The following is a 26,833-nucleotide window of genomic DNA, read 5'->3' as shown; positions in this document are numbered from 1 at the left end:
GGAGTGTTCCTTATAAGTGATTGTGAATCCCCATCCCTTCAGTGCTTCATATTATAATGAGATTGCCCTGGTCTCTTGCTATTCCTCAGCATCTGATCACGCTCAGATGGCAATTTGGACAACTGCTCACCGAAGATCATTACTGAGTAACAATGACCACGTGAGTTGATCATTGGCCATCTCACTGATTATAATGCTACAAAGTTTGTTTGAGGAGGGTATGTGTAGGACAAACACTTGCCTTGTGAAACAGGTGGAAGCATCACAGATACTCCATCTCTCAAAGTGAGTGTGAGAGGCAAATTAGGAGAGAATAGCCAACGTTTGGATGTTTACAACATAGCACATCCTTTTACTGATACTCCACATCTTTCCAATACTTTATCACAGATTAGTACAATGAGTGCAAGAAGACTACAGCAAATGTGAAAATAGTGTAAATGAATATATTTTACAAAAATGACATGTTTGCCAATTGGTTGAACACCTGTGCCGCTGATATGGCTTGATAAACCTGAGCAGTTGAACCCTGGCAGTTTTCAGGTTAGGTGTCCCGGGCCTGTTTAGCGTTCTCTGCCAGATGCAGGCTCACTCTCCTTGACCTGAACTGTTACAGACGTTGACATCACAGACCTGGAGATATGGAGGGACAAGGCACCTCTAGACTGTCCTGAGAAGAAGCTTTACTCCTCCTGACGATATCTGATGGAACCACTTGGGTTGAAGGGGCACTAGAAGTGAGTTGAGATCCCTTGTCTCCCTTGTTGCCCTGCCCTTGATACCATCCTGTGTAAGGCTTGGATCTGCAAGGTGACCACTACTCGCTTTCCGGGGAGACAGCCATAAGTTCACAGAGTGCTAGAGTTAGAATGAGTAACGGCCCAGTGCATTTGTTGCAACAAAGCAGGGACGGTGCCAGTTACCCTTCCAGGGTATAAGAAATCATTGATCTTGTTTCTGGCACCATTGGCTGTCGCTTTTGTGGAGGCCAGTGGAATGGAACCTGCTGTGATTCTGTGCCTGGGCTAGATGGGCTGATGACTGGCCTCCTGATGCAGTCAATCATGAAACGGACTGATCTCCTCTCAGTGATCCTGTCTAGCATTTTCAGGCCAGTCTCTACAATACGTGAAACCATTTGGCTTTCTTTGGAGCCCATTGTTCAGGTTAACCACCACAGGGTGAGAGGTAAATCCTGGCTTGAAGTGCCTGTACTGAGGCCCATCTGCCCTCTCAATATGTTGTCTGGGTCTTCAAACCCAGAATATCCCACCAGCGGTGAGAATTTCTGACTTAGTTGCCACAGTCCAAAGATGTCCAAATAGACAAGGTCTTTTCCCGGGGGTGGGGGAGTCCAGAGCTAGAGGGAATAGGTTTAGGTTGAGAAAGTAAAGATATAAAAGGGGCCTAAGGGGCAACTTTTTCACACAAAGAGTAGTGCATGTATTGAATGAGCTGCCAGAGGAAGTGGTGGAGGCTGATACAATTACAGCATTTAAAAGGCATCTGGATGGTTTTATGATTAGGAAGGGTTTGGGGGTTGTAGGCCAAGTGCTGGCAAATGGGACAAGATTAGGTTAGGTTATCTGGTTGGCATGGATGAGTTGGACAAAAGAGTCTATTTCCATGCTGTACATCTCTATGACTCTGTGACTCCATGTGCAGGTTAGGTGAATTGGCCATGCTAAATTGCCCATAGTGTTCAGGGATGTGCAGGCTAGGTGGGTTGGCCTTGGAAAATGCAGAGATAGAGTGGGGGTGGGAGTCTAGGTGGGATGCATATGTGACATCTACTCCCTATAATAGTTGATGATCTACAATGAGAGCTGAAATGAAAACAAAATGATTAGAAATAGTTAAGGATGATTAAAAAACATGTGATATAAATGTTCAGGAAGAGTTTTTCGAAGATTAGGCTCCAGGTGGCAGCCAGTAATGACTGACTAATGGGATGTACAGAGATATGGAGACCATTAGTGTCTGAGGCCACAGCCAAAAGCCGCAAGAGTTTGAAGAGGGAGTTTGTACAGTTAACGTTGGCTATGAAGATGGGAAGAAGCAAGAGCAAAGAGAAATTTAAAAAGAAACATTACAGTTTAGTAATGTTCTCACTAACAGGTTGTTTTCATTGAATACATTTTAAAAATATACTGATAACCTGTTAGCTCATTTCATTTACATCGCCTCCAAGTAACATATCGTTTGACAATATATTTCTGTCTTTTCTTTCTTTCTAGGAACCTGGGTGACATTTGGAGGTCAGATTTCAGATGAGGTAGGAAGAGTTTTATTCATTTAAGAATGTGACAAAGTGATATTTGAGGGGAAAATCATATCACATTTGAAACTAACATTTCTAAAAGAATTATAATTTAAGACAGGCTTGTATCTGTTGTGAAATGTGAAATTCCAAGTTAATGTTTCCCCTGGGTTCTGGAAGGGATCTTCCCTTTATCTGTAAATATTGAACAGAGGCAAGTACTTTGAGAGGTGGTATAGAAACAACTTCTGTGAAGGAGGACCAGGAAATTTAATGGACTGGGAGTTAGAGGCTGAAGGTGAAAATTTTAAAAAAGAATTCCTTGATCACCTACAGAACTATAAGTGTTCTCACTAGCCAGAGTTTCTGCAGAAACTAATCCAGGTTTAAGGAAGAGCAATCCCAGGAACATGTCCATCTCTTCTAGATATCTGGGGAATTAGTGGAACGTGGTTCATGGAGTGAAGGGTTCCTGGTTTTCCTCCCAATCTTTCAGAAATTTTGCAACTTTTCCCACACCAGGTATTTCCACCTTTTATTATTTTTATTATTCAGAAGCATGAGATGAAAAACATATTTAAATGATGTGTTATACTCATATAGATACAAAGTATTTTTATCCCCATTTTCCCCTCATATCCTTTGGATGCCCAGAGTTGGGAACTAGTCATTATAGGGTTAATGTATATAGTTTTAGCAAAACATCTTCATTTTTGTACTCTCACTTTATTTATAGAGTCCTTTGGAAATTTAAGCTTCAGTCTGATACATTTCGTGCTTCGGTATAATACATTTTACAATCGTACTTCGTCAGGCAATTAAACAAAACTTAATTCATCGTACCATGCAGCCAACTCTGCTTCTTTGAACCTGGCCCATGACAATATCTAAACTGCATCAAAGATATTAGTTTTGTAAACAACAAAAAAAGCACAGCAATAAATATTTTGAATTTAATCACACTTTCAAATATCTAGCATGGAGCATATAATTGGAGAGCAAAATAATGCAAACGGGGGGAATCTGAAATATAAACAGCAAATGCTGTAAATATTCTGCACATCTGGCAGCATCAGTGGAGAGAGAAAATCAGTCAATATTTCAGGTCCACATCTGCAGTAGTTCTGATGAAAGGTCACTGAAACTGCCTCAGAACATAGAACTGAACAGCACAGTACAGGCCCTTCGGCCCTCGATATTGTGCTGATCTTTTATCCTACTCCAAGATCAAACTAACCTACATACCCTTCATTTTACTATCATCCATGTGCCTATCCAAGAGTTGCTTAAACATCCTTAATGTATCTGACTCTGTTACCACTGCTGGCAGTGCATTCCACGCACCCACCACTCTCTGTGTAAAGAACCGACCTCTGACATCTCCCCTAAACCTTTCTCTAATCACCTTAAAATTATGCCCCCATGTGATAGCCATTCCCGCCCTGGGAAAAGGTCTCTGGCTATCCATTCTATCTATGCTTCTCATCACCTTGTACACTCCTATCAAGTATCTCTCATCCTTCTTTGCTCCATTGAGAAAAACCGTAGCTCCTTCAACTTTGCTTCATAAGACATGTCCTCCGGTCCAAGGCAGCATTCTGGTAAATCTCCTCTGCACCCTCTTAAAGCTTTCACATCCTTTCTACAATGCGGTGAGCAGAACTGAATACAATATTCCAAGTGTAGTCTGACCAGGACTTTATAGAGCTGCAGCATAACCTCATGGCTCTTAAACCCAATGCCCCTGCTAATGAAAGTCAATACACCATATGCCTTCTTAACAACCCTATCAACTTGGGTGGCAACTCTGAGGGGTCTATTGATGTGGACTCCAAGATCTCACTGTTCCTCCACAATGCCAAGAACTCTGTCTTTAATCCGTAATCTGCATTCAAATTTGACCTTCCAAAATGAATCACTTCACACTTTTCCTGGTTGAACTCCATCTGCCACTTCGCAGCCTAGCTCTGCATCCTGTCAATGTTCTGTTGCAACTTCCAACAGCCCTCCACAGTATCCACTACTCTACCAACCGTCATGTCATCGTCAAACTTACTAATCCACCCTTCCACTTCCTTATCCAAGTCATTTATAAAAATCACAAAGAACAGAGGTCTCAGAACAGATCCCTGCAGAATACCACTGGTCACAGAGCTCCAGGCTGAATACTTTCCTTCTACCATGACCCTCTGTCTTCTATGGGTGAGCCAATTCTGTATTCAGACAGCCAAATTTCCCCATATCCTGTACGTCCTTACTTTCTGAATAAGCCTACCATGGGGAACCTTTTCAAACACCTTGCTAAAATCTATGTACACCACATCCAGTATGCTACATGGTGTTGTGACATCCTCAAAGAATTCAATAAGACTTGTGAGGCATGACCTGCCCCTCACAAAGCCATGCTGACTATCTCTAATTAAACTATACTTTTCTAAGTAAGCATAAATTCTGTCTCACAGAACCCTCTCCAATAATTTGCCCACCACCAACATAAAACTGACTCATCTGTAATTCCCAGGATTATCCCTATTCCCTTTCTTGAACAAGGGAATAACATATGCCACCCTCAAATGATCTGGTACTGCTCCAGTGGACAGTGAGGACGCAAAGATCATTGCCAAAGACACAGTAACTTTTTCGCTCGCTTCCCAGAGTAACCTTGGGTATATCCCGTCTGGCCCAGGGGACTTATCTATCCTCATGTGTTTCAAAATTTCCAGCACATCCCCTTCCTTAATATTAACATGTTTGAGCATATCAGCCTGTTTCATGCTGTCCTCACAAACAACAAGGTCCCTCTCACTAGTGAACATCGAAGCAAAGAATTCATTAAGGACATCCTCTACCACCTCCTACTCCAGGCACAAGATTCCTCCACTATCCGTGATTGGATCTACCCCTACTCTGGCCATCCTCTTGTTCCTGACATAACTGTAGAATACCTTAGGGTTTTCCTTAATTCTACCTGTCAAGGCTTTTTCATGCCCCCTTCTAGCTCTCATAAGTCCATTCCTCAGTTTCTTCCTGGCTACCATGTAACCCTCTAGAGTCCTGTCTAATCCTTGCTTCCTCACCTTACGTTAGCTTCCTTCTTCCTCTTGACTAGATGTTCCACATCTCTTGTCATCCCAGGTTCCTTCAGCCTAACATCCCTTCCTTGCCTCAGTGGGACAAGCCTATCCAGACCTGCAGCAAGTGCTCCCTAACCAACCTCCACATTTCTGTCGTGCATTCCCCTGAGAATATTTGCTCCTAATTTATGCTCCACAGTTCCTCTCTAATAGCTTTATAACTCCCCCTCCCCCAATTAAATATACTTTCCCATACCATCTGCTCCTATCCATCTCTGTGAGCATTTGCTGAGCATTCCCATTGTTTCAATTGAAGCAAAATAATCCCTTTACCAACCCAACAAACAATCAGACTTTTTTGAGCCTCTTATTCTCCTTTTGCAAGATACCCATTTGCATCTGCCTGACTTCTGATTTGGCACAATTTCAAAAAAATGTTAAGGAAACATAACCAGCATGCTGAGCATAAAAAAAAGTGTCAAAGCAATTTATTGGTAATGTTTAAATAAAATGAGTAATTCATAAAAAATTGTCATTAAAAAGGAACAAGCCAAAATCTGTTTTGGCTTCTTGCTGAAGATGCAGAGGTAGAAGTAAAGACAGACGAGGTCCCACATCCTGGTTACCAGGGAGGGGACTGGGGCCAAGCAAAGGAGTCAGGTTGAATTTGCTTTTGCCCTGGTGGCACACATTCCAAGCTGGCCTCTGCAGTAGGAAGCAAGTTGACTTTCAGCCTGGCTCTTCCTCCTATGCTGGCTAATTTCATGGATAGAGGCAAAGGTTGTAGGGAGGGCTCCATGACTCTTTCTCTCACATGCTCTCATTGAAACACTCAATCTTTCACACATACCCTCTCAGTCACTCTCATACTCATTTTCTTACTCTCCCTCTCATTAATTCTCTCACTCTTTAACATTACACCTTTGGGAGGGAAAGATTCAGTTCAGGAAGTGGGGTCCAGAAGTTGAGTGGGGACCAGAAGTTAACTGTTCGTTAAAAGGGAGATTATGGTGGGAGAAGGAGTCACCATCTAATGGCAAGCATTGATGGAAGATCCATATAAAACAGGCCATGTCACTGAGTGCACTCTCTACAGGCAACAGCTGTGGTGCACGGACACTGTCCCATTCATATTGCATTCATACCTCTAAGTACAACCAGACAATGACTGCTCAAGAGACAAAAGCCATTCCCACCAACTCATTTGTTATGGAGCAAGGAGTCATCAGACAGATCATAGAGCCACCATTACTATGCTAGAATAGGGACTGGGATTTTATTAAAAGGCTTGAAAATCAGCCCCACGCTGACTGAGGCAGACAGCAAGACCCTAGGCAGAATGTTGTCAGCAATGGCCAGTGTAGAGGCCATCACTGGGATTTTCATCCAGTTCAGGGCTGTGACCCATCCCAATCAAAGAACCAGATCCTTGGCAGCCTCAAGGCATCATCAATGTAGATTGCCACAAATGAAGCTGCATGGAGATGAAGAGGATGCTGCCAGGTTGAGGCAACTCGAAGGCAAGGTAAGTATTTTTTAACTGTCAGTGCCAGGTGGGCATGCCTTGGTAACCCTCTTGCAGCCAAGTTGGAGCTATGATTTGGAGGTGCTGGTATTGGACTGGGATGTACAAAGTTAAAAATCACACAATGTCAGGTTATAGTCCAACAGATTTACTTGGAAACCATTGCTGGCTGGTCCCCCCCATGGGCAGTGGAGTGGCACAGTCATAAAGGTGAACCATGGCCTTCGGTAAAATACCTGTGAGATGTAAAGTTAATTTGTTAATTAGCTGTTAGCCTCTCAGCAGGCAACCACAAAGCCGACTTCCCCAACTTTGAGTGTGTGCCAGTATGGCCAGAAGATGTCACACTCCATTGCCAATATCTCCTGGCATCATTTTTATAAGGCTTTCTGCATCCCCACACTCCCCCCACCCACCCACCCACCCCCATCCCCACACCCCGTGTTCCCTGCCTGTAGATTGAGACTTCAGTCTCCAGATGTTGTGTCAAGATTACACCTAGTTTTGCTATCATGGAGTTGGCCTTCATTTCAGACTCGGAAGGATGGATCGAGGTCTGCATAGTGCCCGAGCTGAGCCACTTTGGGACTAGATTCCTCCATACTTCCCTACCAAGTCTGTCAATGCACTCACTGTGCCTGTATACATGCTCATTAGCTGTGGATGCACCCAACAAAGTGCTCGTCTTTGGTGGTACTCTGTGACTCCACCCTCTGGTGACTCACAAACTATCCTTACCTCCAGCCTGCTTGTCGCTCACTCGTATGCAATGACTTGTGCCCTGCAAATTGCAACCCTATAATAGTTTTGCAACTTTGTAGAGTGCCACTATTCTGTGTCTGTGAGTTTCAGATTAAATGACACTGTTTCTTCAAGAGATATGTGGTGTCTTTCCTTCTTGGCTAGCCAGGTGGCATTTCTTCAGTATCTGAAAACAAAAATTCAAAAGTGAAGGAAGGAATGGTCGAATGAAAAGTAAAGCAAGAGATCCAGGGACCAAAACATCTGCAATTTGTTAGGCATTCCAGAGAGCAGGATTAGAGTGCATGCTACATTGGCAAGTAGTATAGACAATTTTATAAACACCACCTGGTTATTCTCTATGATGTGGGATATCACAAACCCTGTCATTGTCAGTTCCATGATCTGGACCACAGTCTCTTTGGTTAGGTTCAGGGAATGAAGGTTTGCCTGCCATCCACTTATTATCTTGTGATGAAAAGTATAATGTAAACTTAGTATTTTAGAACTTGGATTCAATTGTAGAGGAAACATGGATTTTGTTTCCAGTTCTATAAGGGTGACTGTGTCTTACATAGAAAGGGTCAGCATGTTATTTGAAACAGTGAACTAAATTCAGTATATTATTTAAATTAAATGACTTGATCAGTTACTTGGGCAGTTAACTGCTGAATGTTTAGAAAGTTGCGTTTATGATCTACAGTGAAACAGATGGCCAGGGCCAGTTCCAGTTTAAGGTCAGAAGAAAAGTACAGGTTTTTTTAAAATTTAAGTCTTACAGATGCTTCTAGGCTGTGTGAGATTAGTTGGGATAAATATCCTGGCTGTGAGAGTTCAAAGGAAACATTTACTTGGAAACATTGCCAGATCACCTGAGCTGAAAAGAAATCCATGAGGAGCACTGGAAAGAGTTAGTGAGTTAGCCTGTATTTAAATGTATCTGTGTGAGACAGAGAGAATTGAATTTAGTGACTGTGTGGGACATCGAGTAAGGAATGTTAAAATGAAGTTAACTCCTGGAGGTGAGTGTTAGCAAAGTATATTTCTGGGATAAAGGTTGAATCTTCATTTTTTTTCTGCTTTTAAAATAATGTTATCTTGATATGTAGCTTCTTTTTCTTTTATTTAATAAAAGTATGGTCATTTAATATAGTATATTGACAGTCTCCTTCAAACATGCTCAGTGGCTCACTACCATAGTAACCAAATTACAAAAATAAAACGAAAGATCTTTCAAGACAGATGTCCATCTGGGATCTAACTTGTGCAGTTTTGTGATCAATTTGGTATCATAACACTCTGCTAGTGCCTTCGATATTAGCTTGTCATCGATCACTTTTCTAGGTTTTATCAGGACAGGTTGAAAGCGAGCATGGAACACCACTACATTTATCAGGAAGCAATAGGCATAAGTACTGCTTTAACCCTGAAATCTCATTTCACAATCAAGGCTTCTATTTCCCATTCTGTTAGCAACACACAGTGGAAGATGAAAAATGAAGAATGGAAAACATGGATATAAGGCAGACTAATCAGATCATTCATGCTGCAAAGTTCAGCTCTCTTTTATGTTTTATATTTACAGGTGGCTGAGCAGCTAATGACAATTGCCTATGAACATGGAATTAATCTCTTTGATACAGCAGAGGTGTATGCAGCTGGCAAGTAAGTGTTATTCCCTGAGTGCATAATGCTAAAGAAATGCAGCCATTGTCATTAAACTAATTGCATCAAACTCTTTCATTTGATGTTTTATAATGAAGCAGATGTTTACAACCTGGGGCAGAACTTCAAAACCTTTCTGACAGCAGAATTGTTTCACAGTTTTCCAGTTGTACAAAAACCTTTTGCATATGTTTCTGGAATTTACATCTTACTTTCAGAAGCTCATTTTCTATAAATGCAGTGTTTTAACATTTTGCACAATCTGTGCATAATTATTCAAGAAATATCCATGGCTCATTAAATCTGAACTGACTGTTTATCCCTCATCTCTCTGTGCATGAAAATGATAGAAAGCAATGATCAAAATATTATCCTATTGATAGGATCTGTGAATGAACCATTAGCTCATGAGAAGTCACAATGGCAGGTGATTCATTCCCTATCCACATTGCAAAAATAGTTCAACTTTCAAAATGATCGAGGGCTTTAGTAGGTTTCAACATGATTTACAATGAATCAAACTTTTTCAGTTTCAAGTGATTTCACTGTAACCAAGGGCTGTATTGTTCTCAGATTTCTAATGCCTGCAGACTAATCATCTATTAATCTGGATTGTTTCAGGCATTGGAAAGTGAATTTCATGCTAATAAACTATTAATCTCATGATCTGATTGTCTTGATTAGATGTTAATCTCAAATCGACTTATAAAAATTCAATTCAAATTTTAAATATATTATCTGGTTTTAAGTTGCCCAAGTCTGATCCATTCACTAGTGACAGCAGTAAATCCATGACAGAATTTGGATTAATGGCTCTTGAGTGTTGCTGAACAAAGAGACCTTGGAGTGCAGGTTCACACTTCCTTGAAAGTGGAGTCGCAGGTAGATAGAATAGTGAGGAAGGCATTTGGTATGCTTTCCTTTATTGGTTAGAATATTGAGTACAGGAGTTGGGAGGTCATGTTGTGGCTATACGGGATATTGGTTGGGCCACTGTTGGAATATTGCGTGCAATTCTGGTCTCCTTCCTATTGGAAAGATGTTGTGAAACTTGAAAGGGTTCAGAAAAGATTTACAAGGAAGACCTAAGGGACAACTTTTTCATGCAGAGGGTGGTACGTGTATGGAATGAGCTGCTAGAGAATGTGGTGGAGGCTGGTACAATTGCAACATTTAAGAGGCATTTGGATGGTATATGAATAGGAAGAGTTTGGAGGGATATGGGCTGGGTGCTGGCAGGTGAGACTAGATTGGGTTGGGATATCTGGTCGGCATGGACGGGTTGGACTGAAGGGTCTGTTTCCATGCTGTACATCTCTATGACTCTATGACTCATTGACCTTTTGTTGTTTAACAACCATCCAGGTTGCATCTTAACAGTTGTGGTAAGATAGGAAACCAGGTGTCTTGTAAACTGATAATCAGCATATCAAACCTTGAGGGTGGGGATGATCAGAATTGTTGCTGTGTTAAGATTGAGGAGTAATCATTTGTTATCATGGCCTGACAGCAAGTTGGAAGTTCCTGTGAGCCCAGGAGAAAGAACATTTGCTGAGCTAATTCCAGTGGCCCCTTTATAAAACTGATTGTTATGCCACTTTATATCTGGTGCAATTGGACCAATGTGCATGGGGTGTTGTGCTTTTGTGCAAAAAAATACAACAGGGTCCTATTTTTGAAATAAAATTCCAATTTGCGCATTTACAGAGTTTCAGGTTGGAAGCAGACTTGCCAGCCACTCATCAATGCACATCAGAATTTTATAGGTTGGGCCTTGGACATCATTCAGGCAAGCAAAATATTACCTCAGTTTTTTTAAATAGGGTTTGTTGGCTCGAGTAGACAGACAAAATTTGAAAATCACCTCTTCTGGTTCTCCACTATGAACAACATCCCAAATTGAACAAAATCCACTGAATCTCCTAAATGAAATGACCTGCTCCTAGAATGCTTAATTATCCTATTCTGGGCTATAAATTTCTATTGATCACTTAGACGTGATTACATATTTAACAGTCTGCCTATTTTGATTGTTCGTGGGTTTATAGAAGGCAATTATACTACTGAATTAATTTCCACCCACAGTCAACCTGGACTCCTTTAAACCCTGCTCACTATCTTCTTATCACCTGACTGCAAGAAATGTGTCAGGATCAGGTTCCAAGAGCTTTCTGTTATTCAAGAAGGTGGAGGTCAGGGGCAGGGGAAACCAAAGCGTGCCTTTTCAGAGAAACTAACCTGGCACAACCCAGGAAATGAGTGTTCTTTTTCGAGGGCTGTCCCTCTACTGTACAGCATGGCATAAAGGGAATCTTAATAGCTCTGGTGTCTAGGCCTGAGTTAAAATTGCTTATAAGGCCTGAGAATGCCATTGGTAGCCGATATGCATATTGAACACTGTGTGTGTGTGTGTGTGTGTGTGTGTGTGTGTGTGTGTGTGTGTGTGTGTACATTCCATCTTACCTCCGACCTATTGGGAGAACTTGGCAGAGTCAAGTTTCCATCTTTTGACATGAGGATACACATCCAACTGAGGCAATTTGTTTGCATGACATGGGAACCAAATTTTGACCATTTTCTTTCCACACTTTTAACATAGAACCCAAAATACTATAAACCAATTTGACAGAACAATAATTGATGAAGAGCTGGTATATTCAATATAATGGAAATGCTGTGATTAAATCCCTAATCCAACCATGACAGATTGAGAACTTGAATTTTATTTGAAATCTCTACAAATAAAAAGCTTGTATCAATAACATGCCAGCATGGTAATTTTAAATAGTCACAAAACAAATCCTTTTTTTAAGAGAAAGAAACCCATTGTCCTTACTTGTGATTCCAGTTCCACAGCAATGTGGTTGACTCTCAAATTGCTTAGCAACAGTCAGTCTATCAAAGTGTTACACAGCATCCTTACCTAATAGCATTGTGGGTGTATCTTCACATTGTTAATGACACTGGTTCAAGAAAAAGGCCTGTCACAGCTTCTCATGACAGCTTCAGATCATTAATAAATGTCAACCTTGCCTGAAATGCTAATACTCAAGATTTATTTTTTGAATTTATTTTATTATTGTCCTGTCAAATAGAACTTACTTTAGTGATGGAATATGTTACACTGAAAGTCTGTCTCTAAAAGTGACATTCTTCTTTAAGATTTATGAGCAGAAATAATTGGTGTACAAAGGTTAGATTGTGAACCAGTAGTGTTCATTAAAATAAAATCTACCCGTCACTGTGCACTATGCATGAATAACTAGGAAACAGGTTTATTCAATGCTGTACATTCCCCAAAATCTCTATTTAATGTAATCGCCTAGAACCTGACTGAAATATCATGTTTCCATCAAGGATGCTTTTCTCTGAATAGTATTAAACAATAAAAGCACTGTTTCAAAAAATTCCTCTTTAGTTTACTGTTAAAGGACAACTTAAACTATAGCTGTGATCTGCAACTGTCTCAACTGTACTGTAACCAGTCAACTAATAAGTTTTGGCTGTGAGATTCATACTTAGAATCCATTTCATTGGTGCCATGAGTGCCATTTTGCCGTCATAATAGTATTTGCAGCATAGACACACAATTCTAGTGCTAGCCACACCAGTTGCTGTTTTGGTAGGGAAACCAATATGTGCAGGCAGTGTCCAGCAGAACACTGCAGAGTAGGGAGGTCATGATGCCAGGACCATGATTTGATGCCAGCACTCTCATTTAGATGTTCATGCTTCACTTTGAGCCCTCATTAATCTCTACAAAAGAATATGCATTCAGCAACAGAAAGGAGGCAGCACTGACCCTATTTCAGATTAGTTGTTATTTCATTTACATTGGTTGTTGCTGTCATTGTAGAAAGATTGGTAGCTTCTACAGTAGCCATTTTGAGTCAGAGTATTTAGAAAGCAGTTCTCCCATCCAATCAGTGTGTTAGAAGTCTCTATTTTACAAAGGGTGGCCTCAACAGAATTTCACATCTGCTGTAGACATAAAGCAAGATGAAAATAGCATTGCCAATGGCCATGAAAGGGGATTGAGCCAATGAATCTTTGTACATCTGAATCTTTCTGGGATAGAACAAATGATTCTCACAACACCTTCCAGTTTACTGTTGCATTAAGGAGGTTACTGAAGCTCTTATTCCAAGAGTTCAATAAAATTCATTCTCTCTTGCCTGAAAGAAACAAATTCAATTAGTATCCAACTTCATACAGAATGCAGGTTTCTACATAATTCAGGGTACCATTGACTGCACACATGTGGCATGAGATGCTATTTCTGAGATGTAGCACAATTGAAGGGACTCCACTCCCTCAATGTCCAGCTGGTGCCCAACTAAATGCAGTATAACGTGGATAAATACCAGATATCTTGGCAGCAGTCAAATTGTCTTTATTCTGTGGAAGTCTAGTGTGCCATCTGCATTTGAGCCAAATTAGAAACCAAAGAGAGGCTACTAAGTAATAAGGACTTTCATTAACATGACTCATGACATTACTGTACAACCTACATAAACATGGACAGTTTCTACATAGGAAAAACTACACTCCAACAAAACAAAAGTGATTGAGGAGACCATTGTATTGCTTGAAGTATACTTGGCTACCTGGATTATTTAAGAAGAGCCACAAATCACACATCATGATTTGTGATGGTCTGCCAGCTGTATGATCTCACCATCATGAGGACATAGTCCATTCCATCAGGTAAACAGTTACCTGTAGAGGAGGTGCAGGAGAACCGTGAGGAAGGGTGAGGGCATTCAATACCTATTCATTTCAGGAAGGTGTGCAGTGAATGATTTGAAGGCTTTGTAGTTTATAAATATTCCTGTATGATCAATGGGTGCCTTCGTTGTCACATGTATATAGTTGATGATGTCCTGTGCACATGAAAAGCCAGTCTGAGATGCAGACCCATGCACTGGCCTGATCTATGTGGTGTCCAAATTGAAAAAGATGACATAATTGCTAGCCTTTGTGAATAAAACGTCAGTTGTTTTATACTTTGCAGGGCAGCCAATTACAAAATCTGCATATCTCTACAGCAGAGCCGATGAAAGATCCAGAAGCAAAAATGTTGAGTGTACTAGTGACTTGACAGTGTAACCATCAGGAACACTTAGCAGAGGTCTTTCTCCGGCTGGCTACAAATATCTGCCACCAGTTGTTATGACATCCTGAGCTTCCTGAGGCATTGCTGTTCCTGCATGTCGAGGAATGATACTGTCTCTTTGCATATCAAGTGAACTGGGTGTGACCTTGTGTGAGTTGCACCTCCATGCTGCTTCCCTGTTTATGTGGAGCTGCAAGCCAGTGAGCAGAATCAACACTTTTGTTGGTTGCAACCCCTGCATCTTCTGATGGTTATTCTCTGAATCCTAAAAAGCACAATAGGCACCCTGGGCACAATGAGCACCAATAATGATCTGATGGATTGGAGTTCCAAAATGGCAATCAGATCTTCAGATATCCAATGTGAAAGTGACTCTGTCAAAGCCTATAAAGTAAGCCCTAGTGCAATAACTGTGAACAAACCCTTTCTTACAGACTAGCTCTGAATATTCAGTAAATTCCCTGCCATGGCTTTTGCCCCTTCAACTACATGGGTTGTTTGCCTTCTTTTCATGAATTCTAAGTTTAAGGGCAAATCCACATGAATATTTAACTAATTAAGTGATAAGCATATCTACATTCACAACCTCTCTGTCTGGTGGAAGTTGTGCCCATACAGTCTAAATATTCTATAGTGAAATGTTGAGGTCAGCAAGTTGAAAACAATGTCCTGGTGCATTTGGATTTTTTTTTCCAATTTAACCAGCATCCAAATAATTAGGCAAATCAAAATGCTACATCCCCACACACCCCAGTCACTCTCACCCCCAAACTCCATCAGGCAGAAGATGCAGGAGCTTGAACACATGCAACAACAGGTTCAGGTACAACTTCTTCCTAATAGACTGATGAATGTACTCTCTAACTTCAAATAATGCTGATCTTGCTAATGTTGACCTTGCCTTGTGCTGTAACGTAACCAGTATGGAGAAAGTGATGACTGTAGATGCTGGAGATCAGAGTCGAGAATGTGGTGCTGGCAAAGCACAGCAGGTCAAGCAGCATCGGAGGAGCAGGAGAACCGATGTTTCGGGCATAAGCCCTTCATCAGGAATGAGGCTTGTGGGCCAAGGGACTGAGAGATAAATGGGAGTGGGGGTGGGGCTGGGAGGAAGGTAGCTGAGAATGCGATAGGTGAATGAAGGTGGGGGAGAAGACGATAGATCCATCCTCCACCTCTTCCACAATCTATAAACAGACCCTGCCACCAGGGACATATTTCCCTCCCCACTCCTATCAGCATTCCAGAGAGACCATTTCCTCCGTGACTCCCTAGTCAGATCCACGCACCTGCACCAGCCCACATCCCACTCTCGGCACCTTCCCCTGCCACCACAGGAAGTGTAAAACCTGTGCCCACACCTCCTCCCCTCACTTCCTGTGGTGGCAGGGGAAGGTGCCGAGAGTGGGATGTGGGCTGGTGCAGGTGCGTGGATTTTGGATCCTTTTGCAACTGTACCTCCACCAATGTCATCGACTGTATCTGCTGCGGTGGTATCTGATGTGGTCTCCTCTACAATGGGCAGACAAGACGCCAACTTGCAGATCATTTCAGAAGCATCTCTGGGACACCCGCACCAACCAACCCCACCGCCCTGTGGCTGAAAACTTCAACTCCCCCTCCCACTCCGCCAAAGACATGCAGGTCCTGGGCCTCCTCCATCGCCAAACCCTTACCACCTGATGCCTTGAGAAAGAACGTCTCATCTTCCGCCTCGGGACCCTGCAATCACATGGGATCAATGATTGCACCAGTTTCCTCAATTCCCCTCCCCCCGCATTATCCCAGTCCCAACCCTCCAACTCGGCACTGCCCCTTTCCCATCTATCCACCCCACCTTCTCCTGCTCCTCAGATGCTGCCTGGCCTGCTGTGTCTTTCCAGCACCACACTCTCAATGTAACCCCTATGCCTCTGTTTACGTTTGTTCACACCCTATGACCTGTACATCCTTGCTTCTTATGATCTGCCGTTACTACTCATAAACAAAGCTTTTCACTGTACTTCGGTATACATGACAATAAATCAATCAACCAAACTTTGCAATACACATGGGTGATGGTATTAACCCAGTTCACCTCATGGGCAGTTAAGTCTTTGGCATCAAGGTCAAGCTTTCTTCACACCAGGTCTAATTATTACCTGATTTTACATGAACTGAAACAGACACCTGTTAAATGTAAGTGGAATCTTTCTTTAAATATGCAGTTTAGGCTCCAATTATGTATTTGTGGTCTGTGTGTCATTTTAACCAGTGACCATAACAGATAAGTGATTGGTTCTTTCACTCCAGTCCGGGTCAGAATATGTGATTTTATATTTTAGGACTTTATTTGAGAAGTCACAAATGCTTATTCTGGCCCCATTGGGGGAAGTTAGGCTTTGCCAGTCCCTGAGACTCTATCTACCAAGTTTGTAATAATTTACACTTCGCCTTGGCCTCTGTCAATTTTTAAATTATAGAGCAGAATTGGGAAATGCAGACATCCATACATTTCTGTATAAACTACTAATGAAAGTTCAAGACCCTTATTTCTCAAAAAGATTTTGTATTATTGCTGAAATGACAATCAGCACATACTGGGCAACCCTTTGAACCGTTGAGGGCTTTCTGTGGAAAATAAAAATGACATTTGTGCTTTTAATGTTTGTGTTAAATATTTCCTAATGAAGAGTTTAGTCGGTAAAGCGTTTCTCCTGTTGCATTGTACATCAACCAGGTGGTCAAATATAACAAGTCCCATTGGTATCAATTTATATTTTTACTTTGTTTAGCCATGTGTTAGTATAATGATGACTGTTGGAAGATGTAACATTAATTCTGTTTCATTCTATATTGTTTCAGGGCAGAAGTCATACTTGGAAACATCATCAAAAAAAAGGGTTGGAGGTAATACTTTTATTATTTAGTCTGAGAGCAAAACATGGGTTTGTCTTTTTTATTTCCTCCCATTCTATCCATTTGGATCCCTCACACCTACATGTTCACACTTCTGTGTATTTTCCCTTCCCTGATAGATCACGTGGATGTTGCCAGCAGACAGGACTTGCCTCATCCTGAGCCAAGTCAACTGTAAAACTTCCTTTTTATTACTTTATAAAATATGTATATGTTTAGGTAATTAAGAACATAAATTCAATGTAATGAATTTGTAATTGAATGACAGCATCAATTTTGTATCAGCAAGTATAGCATCAACAAATTTCACCCTAATTTTCATTCCCAGTTGAGAGTGTAGAAACAGGTCCTATCCCAGCTTTGTAAACCTAATCTGAGAAAAACTGACCTGTTGGATTTTCACTCCAGTCTGGAAGGGTTTCCAGGGATATGAGCTATCAGCTGTGTACACAGGCAGGGGTCAATGCCTTCCTCTGTGCACTAGTGCTGTGTGAAAGATAAGTGCTGTAGACTCATACACCACTGAAACGGATCGCTCGGCGCAACTGATCCACACTGACCAGGTATCCCAAACTAGACTAGTCCCATTTGCCTGTGTTTGGCCTATATCCCCATAAACCTTTCCTATTCATGTATCTGTCCAAATGTTTTTTAAACGTTATAATTGTACCTGCTTCTACCACTTCCTCTGGCAGCTCATTCCATACATGCACTTCCCATTCGTGAAAAAGTTGCCCTTCAGGCCCCTTATAAATCTTTTCCCTCTCACTTTAAACCAATGCCATCTAGTTTTGGATTCCTCTAACCCTGGAAAAAGACCTTGGCTATTCACTTTATCTATGCCACTCATGATTTTATAAACCTCTGAGAGGTCACCCCTCAGCCTCAGATGCTCTCTGAAAAAAGTCTTAGCCTATCCAGCTTCTCCTTATAATTCAAACTCTCCAGTTCCAGCAACATCCTTGTAACTTTTTTCTGCACCCTTTCTAGCTTAACATCATCCTTCCTGTAGTAATGCGACCAGAATTGCATGCAGTATTCCAAAAGTGGCCTCAACAATGTCTTGTACAGAACATGATGTCATAACTCTGAAACTCAATGAGTCTAGATTAGAGTGGTGTTGGAAAAGCACAGCAGGTCAGGCAGCATCCAAGGAGCAGGAAAATCGACGTTTCAGGCAAAAGCCCTTCATCAGGTTCCTCCAGGCGTTGGGTGGTGAGGGAGTGGCGGTGGAGGAGGCCCAGGACCTGCATGTCCTCGGCAGCGTGGGAGGGGAAGTTGAAATTTTGGGACACAGGGCGGTGGGGTTATTTGGTGCAGGTGTCCCGGAGATGTTCCCTAAAGCGCTCTGCTAGGAGGTGTCCAGTCTCCCCAATGTAGAGGAGACCGCATCAGGAGCAACGGATACAATAAATGATATTGGTGGATGTGCAGGTAAAACTTTGATGGATGTGGAAGGCTCCTTTGGGGCCTTGGATGGAGGTGAGGGAGGGAGGTGTGGGCGCAGGTTTTGCAATTCCTGCAGTGGCAAGGGAGGATGCCAGGAAGGGAGGGTGGGTCATTGGGGGGCATGGACCTGACCCGGTAGTCACGGAGGGAACGGTCTTTGCGGAAAGCGGAAATGGTTGGGGAGGGAAATATATCCCTAGTGGTGGTGTCTGTTTGGAGGTGACGGAAATGTCTTCGGATGATGTGGTTTATGCGAAGGTTGGTAGGTGGAAGGTGAGGACCAGGGGGTGTTCTGTCCTTGTTACGGTTGGAGGGGTGGGGTTTGAGGGCAGAAGGGCGGGATGTGGACGAGATGCATTGGAGGGCATCTTTAACCACGTGGGAAGGGAAATTGCGGTCTCTAAAGAAGGAGGCCATCTGATGTGTTCTGTAGTGGAACCGGTCCTCTTGGGAGCAGATATGGCGGAGGCGGAGGAATTGGGAATGTGGGAAGGCATTTTTGCAAGAGGTAGGGTGGGAAGAGATGTAATCCACGTAGCTGTGAGAGTCGGTGGGTTTGTAAAAAATGTCAGTGTCAAGTCGGTCGTCATTAATGGAGATGGAGAGGTCCAGGTAGAGGAGGATGGTGTCACTCAATGGTCTGACAAATAAAGGCCTTAACAAAATTAATTACATCAAAAACAACGCACCATCTTTTATTCCTCCTTCACATGCACATTCCCCGTACCCAACCAACACTACTCTCTGCCACCTCATAAACCTTCTGTCCCTCTACCTAAAGCAATTTCATACCTGCATTGCCACCTCATGCCTCAGTAAGCTGAATGTTACTTAATGCCTTGTACTTCCCTGCCATGATCCATCATAACCACAATGCAGACCTCTGCTCTGAACTCACCTCTAATGTTCCTCCTAATACCATATCAGATTTTTGCCATTTTTATAGTGATAAATCTGGGCTTCTTAAGTACAATGGTCACTAAGGACAAACATTTGAGTTTATTTGTACTTAAGGTGGAACAGGTTTTAGAGAGCTTGAAATTTGAATTGAAGCTTCAAAAATCTCTGAAGCGAAGGAACATAGACAAAAACGATTTTGAGTTTCTGTCTGCAGGTTAAACGATGTACCAGTTTGATAAATCTGCCAGTCTTCAATGTGAGACTAAACTCAGATGCATGGATCCATTCCCTCCCCATGAACTGGTGGTTTCCAGCAGGTAAAGGCTTTTGCTTTCTTTTTTAAAATTGGCCTTTACTTTGTCCTTCTGACTTTAACAACAGACATCAGGCATGTCAGCAACATCTGCTATCACGATCTGAAAAGGGTCAACTTGCTTCAGCAACGATCCTCTTGCCTCTGAGGCCAAATATATTTTCAAGGGCCACACAGGTACTTGGCACACATTCTAAGCCGACTTTATTTCCAGGAGAGATGACGTGATGTGGTGTGACACTTTGAAAGTGATTGAAGATAGCATCAAGGAATACCCATGAACTTGTTTGTGATTCAGTCAGTTGTTCTTTTATTCATTTACCTTTGCAAACCTGAGCAGTGCATTGAACATTGTTCAACATAAAAAAGGTGCCCTTGGGGTATGTAGGAACTACAATACACCAACATGCTTTCATGCTGCCTGTACTACCAAATGTAATGGTTTCTTTCCTGATTCTCCCACCATGGGATCTTTCTGTTCTCTAATTTTAAGTGGCAGCACTTGCATGCCAAGATCTGAAAACTTGGATAGTAGTCTTCTTCCTTCCATTTTATTCCCTTCTCCTTAAACTTCTCACAGCCCTTTTAGTATAGAAGTCATGCCCTTGCTATACCACCGTCCTCTATTTTCCAAGGGCAGCAGGAGTTGAATGTAAAGAAAATAGCATCTCAACCTGATTCACCTCCACTGCATTCACTCTCTGTTTTAACTATGCAGTCAGGATGGGTGATTAATCCATTCTCAGGAGGCAGATCACTCTTTAAATTGGACGTTTGCATCTCCCTTAAAATATTTCCATAGAGTTCCAGAACTTTACAGTACAGAAAAGGGGCATTCGACCTAATGAGTCAGTACTGGCTTTTGATGTGCATTTGATTATTAACACTTGAGAGTTGTGTTTCGTGGGTCAAGGGAAATGAGACAGTTGTACTGACTTTCTCTAGATCCACCATTCCATGATCACAACATATGTTTAAATGTTTCACTGGTTACCGATATGATCAATTACATACTTTTTTTTATCAGCTTCAGAATATTAAAAATATCTGGCAACTAAGTTCTTTTAATAAACATAAATGTTATTTAGATATTAAAAAAAATTATTCAACAAAATATAAATATGAAAATACAAATATTAACTCTTCTAAATAAACACAGGCACACACACATGATCCATAAGGTGCCTTTATAGAACTGCTGATTCTATTTATAAACCAACAAACATGTAAGATGCCCCTGTACAATGTGACTGATCTGACTGACATTAATCTAACATTCTAGTGAGTTGTTCTTGATGGTATCAGAACCCTGTTTACAACCCAAACCTCTAGCCTACCTTCTGACTGCTAGCCTGTCTACTATCTGGCTGGCGGCTCCTGGTAAACAGGATTTCTATTAAAGCAGATCCTGTTGTTAGATTGGGCAGGATATCCAAGAAATCTCTCTCATTTTATAGCTTTCCTGCCGACTTGTTATTATTAAGGCCAACATATCATAGTTTGCTTTCAAGACATCGTGTTCAATAGCAATAAAATTACAGGAATTAGTCCATTACTTTCTTATCAGCCTCTTGCTGCCTCTAGCAGTGGTGCAGAAATTTGGAACATATTGCCCACTGAACCTAAAGTTCTCTCTATTTAAAAAAATGCCTTGGAGGTGCTACTGAGCTCCCAGGGATTCAGTATGATTATGTGAAATTGTGAAGTAAATTACATTTCTTCCATGGCATAGTTACTCTCTTGATTTGCTGAAGGTGAAGAATAGCTCTGGCAATTACCATTTGCTTTGATTGCCAATTGGGTTTATTATGCAGAACTATCAATTATTGCTTAAGGAACATCTAGCATCCACAAGCTCTTTACATTTTAGCATTGCTAACTTGATTTAATCATTAATTTGCTGAGTACTGATGGAGCAATTTACGCCAAGTTGGTAAAAATAAGATCTACGCAAATAAAGGAGTGTTGTTGACATTAGCTTGATCAGTTTTCCCTGTCCTTCAAACCCACTGATTATTTTAATGATGATTGATATTTGTGATGCTCAGATATCAGATGTTCTTATTGTATGTATCAAATGAGCCTGCATATGAAAGGTACTATCATTCCAATGCCATTTTGACCCTTTTTTTTCAATTCAAGAAAGGGCCATTACTTTTCGTGTTCACCTTGCTATTTCTGTAAGTTTTATTAAAATTTAAGTTGGAAGTCTTCCTGTAATTCCACTACTCCATGCTCACAACGTATATTTAAATATTTTACCAAAATACCAATATGGCCAGATGGCTTTCAGTCTGGTGTCCTGGTTCACATGGAAGGCTGTCTCTAGACACTTGCAGTTGTCACTGAAACTTTGTCAGAAGCATTTCATTTAGCAGATGTCGTGAAGTTATCTTCTAGATGCTTCTCAAAGGAATGGCTGCATCAATCTTTCCAATTCTCACACTGGACTGCCAAAAAGGGTTTTTCAAATGGTGAGAAAGATAAGTTCGGTGCCTTCTCTCTTTATAGGCTGCAACACAACTGTAATTTTTCAAACAAAGATCCAAAGCTCCTGACATCTGTAAGTCGAGTTTTGTGGCGGCTTTGTAATACAAGTCCAGGTAGTTCCTCAGTCTATAAATGTTTATTTAGCTTAATTGTCTCTTCCAGCAAGTATCTTTATTAAAAGTCCAAAATATCCTTTCAGTAATCTTTATGGAACAAGCCAAGTCCAGGCATCTTTGCAATATTACAAATTAACTAATATTCACAATTTATTGAACATGAATCCTCAAAAAAATAAATACAATCAGATTTATAACATCTCCATCCTTGATGGAATGAAATGACAGTTATAAATGTATTTCATTCCAAAATGTGGACTTTTTAAAATAAATTATATGTGACTAATACAACCGTGCATCCATCTTAGTATTCAGGTCATAGAATCATAGAAGATGTACAGCAGAAAAACAGATCCTTTGGTCCAATTCGTCCATGCCAGCCAGGTATCTTAAAATAATCTAGTCCCATTTGCCAGCACTTGAGCAATATCCCTCTAAGTTCTTCCTATTCATATACCCATCTAGATGCCTTTTAAAGGTTACAATTGTACCATCCTCCACCACTTCCTCTTGCAGCTTATTCCATACACATTACTCTCTGTGTGAAAAAGTTGCCCCTCAAGTCCCTTTTAAATCTTTCCCCTCTTGCCTTAAACCTATGCCCTCTAGTTTTGGACTCCCCTAAGCCAGGGAAACGATCTTGTCTATTTACCCTATCCATGCCCCTCATGATTTTATAAACCTCTATAAGGTTACCCCTTAACCTCCACTTCTCCAGGCACAACAGCCCCAGCCTGTTCAGCCTCTCCTGATAGCTCAAACCCTCCAACCCTGGCAACATGCTTGTAAATAGAGTCATAGAGATGTACAGCATTGAAACAGACCCTTCGGTCCAACCTATCCATGCCGACCAGATATCCCAACCCAATCTAGTCCCACCAGCCAGCACCTGGCCCATATCCCTCCAAACCCTTCCTACTCATGTACCCATCCAAATGCCTTTTAAATGTTGCAATTGTACCAGCCTCCACCACTTCCTCTGGCAGCTCATTCCATACATGGACCACCCTCAGGGTGAAAAGGTTGCCCCGTAGGTCTCTTTTATATCTTTCCCCTCTCACCCTAAGCCTATGCTGTCTAGTTCTGGACTCCCTGACCCCAGTGAAAAGACTTTGCCTATTTACCCTTTCCATGCCCCTCATAATTTTGTAAACCTCTATAAGGTCACCCCTCAGCCTCCGACGCTCCAGAGAAAACAGCCCCAGCCTGTTCAGCCTCTCCCTATAGCTTAAATCCTCCAACCCTGGCAACATCCTTGTAAATCTTTTCTGAACCCTTTCAAGTTTCACAACATTTTTCCGATAGGAAGGAGACCAGAATTGCACGCAATATTTCAACAGTGGCCTAACCAATGTCCTGTACAGCCACAACATGACCTCTCAACTCCTGTACTCAATACTCTAACCAATAAAGGAAAGCATACCAAATGCCTTTTTCACTATCCTATCTACCTGCGACTCCACTTTCAAGGAGCTATGAATCTGCACTCTAAGGTCTCTTTGTTCAGCAACACTCCCTAGGACCTTACCATTAGTTTCACAACATCCTTAGCGAGACCCAAATAATACACAATTTTCCAATAGTGGCCTAACTAATGTCATATACAGCTTCAACATGACCTTCCAACTCTTATACTCAATGCTCTGACCAATAAAGGAAAGCATACCAACCGCCTTCTTCACTATCCTATCTACCTGTGACTTCATTTTCAAGGAGCTATGTACCTGCAGTCCAAGGTCTCTTTGTTCAGCAAAATTACCCAGGACTTTACCATTGTGTATATGTTCTATTGCCTTTCCAAAGTGCAGCATTTCACATTTATCTAAATTAAATTACATCTGCCACTCTTCAGCCCATTGGCTCATCTGATCAAGATCCCATTGTACTCTGAGGTAATCTTCTGTACCTCCTATGGTCACATCCAAATCATTTAATAAATGACGAAAAGCAGTGGACCTTACACCGATCCTTGTGGCACACCACTGGTCACAGGCCTCCAGTCTAAAAAGCAACCCTCCACCACTATCCTCTGTCTTCTGCCTTCAAGCCAGTATTGTATCTAGCTAGTTCTAGCTAGTTCTCCTTGTATTCCATGTGATCTAACCTTGCTAAACAGTCTACCATGAGGAACCTTGTTGAACACCTTATCAATCCTCTTTGTTACTTCTTCAAAAACCTCAGTCAAGGTAATTGAAAGGAAAGTAAAAGTCTAGACAATTTTTTTTTCAGAAACGTGAATAATTTGTATGTGATAAGGCTGCATTATTAAACTCTATCAAAATAGTCAGACATGCTGTTTTAGAAAAGTATCCATTGGTTTCTCTATGCCTTACCCATCTTTTTGTAAGAGGATTGTGCCTACTCCCAACCCCAATTGTTACTTTTAAGGGTTTAGTTAAATTTGTATCAGTCAACACTGGTTCATTGATCAAAATTGTTTTTAGCCTTGCAGAAAATGTTTGGCACTCTCCTGACTACACTTTTGATATAGAGTCATAGAGATGTACAGCATGGAAACAGACCCTTCGGTCCAACCCGTCCATGCCGACCAGATATCCCAACCCAATCTAGTCCCATCCTTTGTTAGCAGGCTGTATGGTGATGCTTGATATAAAGTAGTGATATTAAACAATATCCCCAAACATCTTATGACCTCTCATTCAGTCTAAGGGACAGGAAACTCCCCCATGTTTATACTTTTTCTGCTCTTGGTAACATTTGTCCTTACCCTACTATATGCCCTAGATAATTACCAGTGCTGTTGAAAACTCACTTTTGGCATGGTTTATCACTTTGTCAATAGTCTCTAGAAAATCACTGGGACATTTTTAGCCTGACTGGCATCTTGTGGCATTGGAAAAGACTGTCTGGTGTGACAAAGGTCAATATTTTTTTCAGTCCAAACTACGGCACTGTGGCTCAGTGGTTAGCACTGCTGCCTCACAGCGCCAGGGACCCGGGTTCAATTCCTGCCTTGGGCAACTGCCTGTGTGGAGTTTGCAGATTCTTCCCATGTCTGCGTGGGTTTCTTCCGGGTGCTCCGGTTTCCTCCCACAGTTCAAAGATGTGCAGGTCAGGTGAATTGGCCATGCTAAATTGCCCATAGTGTTAGGTGCATTAGTTAGGAGAATGGGTCTGAGTGGGTTGCTCTTCGGAGGGTCGGTGTGGACTTGTTGGGCCAAAGGGCCTGTTTCCACACTGTAGAGAATCTAATCTAATCATACATCCTGATTTGTCTGTACTCCTTTAAATTTTGTGAGCAGCTGTGTTACAGTTCCTCATTGTTTTGTATCTAAGTATTAAAGCATAATATCTAATCCCCTAATAGTTCAGTGTTTGCTAACCAGATATTGGGAGTTTTACTTGGGAATTTGTCTCGTTTCCTTCTGCCTCATTTTCACTATCCATTTCATCCTCTGCCATCCTTATTACCTGACATCCCTGTGCTTGCTTAATTCCTTCAGTGGTATTGCTTCAACATATTGATGTTACATAGCTAATTCTTTTCTGGCAATCTGAGATGTCAATCAAATACTTAACAAAGCCTTTTGACTACTCTCTGTAAAGAGTAAAGTTGCCATTGTCTTAGCATATCATAAGGCTGCTCTCTCACTAGAGAGAGAGAGAGAGAGAGAGAGAGAGAGAGAACAGATGGTGGTTTAACCTGAGGGTCACCATGCCTCAGGCAAAGGGAGAGATTGAGAAGGACAATACACACTATTAGCATCACTCTGCATCACAAACCAGCCATCTAGCCAAATGAGCTAACCAACTATTCTGTCTGGGCCACTTTCAGTGATTAATCTTCATCATCCTCTGTTTGGAATGCTTGGGTCTTAACATGCTTGGCTGGTTGTTTCTTTGTTGTGGTGTTCCTTTTAAGCTTTTCCTGAACCACTTTGCAGAGTCTTATAAACCAATTTCAGAAAATAGATGCATTATCTATCAAAGAAGATTCAATCTCAATTCTAAAACTGTTCTTTCCTTAGTTTCAGAGGTCCTTTTGTTTCCTGTCCAAAAACTAATTCAAAAGGATTAAAGCCAATTTGGTGAATCCTAAATGGCAGACAAAAGAATGTTCAAATCATAGCAATATTCATGACAGTACTCTGTCGTCATTTGATGGTATAATGCTACACTCTTTGAATCTGTGGGTGGTAACTGTGTTACATTGAGACCACTCATAACTTCCTGAAAAAGTCTAGAAATGAAATTGGAACCATGAATCTCAATCGGTAATCTATACTGAGTGAAGCCTTGGGTTAATTTCTGTTAATCTTGGGAGA

General features: G+C 41.4%; 1 protein-coding gene across 1 annotated transcript in view; it reads left to right on the top strand.

Annotated features, from left to right (window-relative positions):
• LOC122556375 (voltage-gated potassium channel subunit beta-1) overlaps positions 1-26,833 on the top strand; it is a 227,576-nt gene that overhangs the window by 146,855 nt on the left and 53,888 nt on the right. The window contains exons 3-5 of the mRNA XM_043703010.1: positions 2,238-2,275; positions 9,186-9,265; positions 17,226-17,270. Coding sequence (XP_043558945.1) covers positions 2,238-2,275; positions 9,186-9,265; positions 17,226-17,270 — 163 coding nt within the window. The remainder of the gene's footprint in view (positions 1-2,237; positions 2,276-9,185; positions 9,266-17,225; positions 17,271-26,833) is intronic.

The sequence above is a fragment of the Chiloscyllium plagiosum genome, chromosome 13, assembly GCF_004010195.1.
Source record: "Chiloscyllium plagiosum isolate BGI_BamShark_2017 chromosome 13, ASM401019v2, whole genome shotgun sequence".
In the NCBI taxonomy this organism is placed as follows: Eukaryota; Metazoa; Chordata; class Chondrichthyes; order Orectolobiformes; family Hemiscylliidae; genus Chiloscyllium; species Chiloscyllium plagiosum.
Note: the sequence above shows the minus strand (reverse complement) of the source record. Positions and strands in the feature narration are given on the sequence as shown.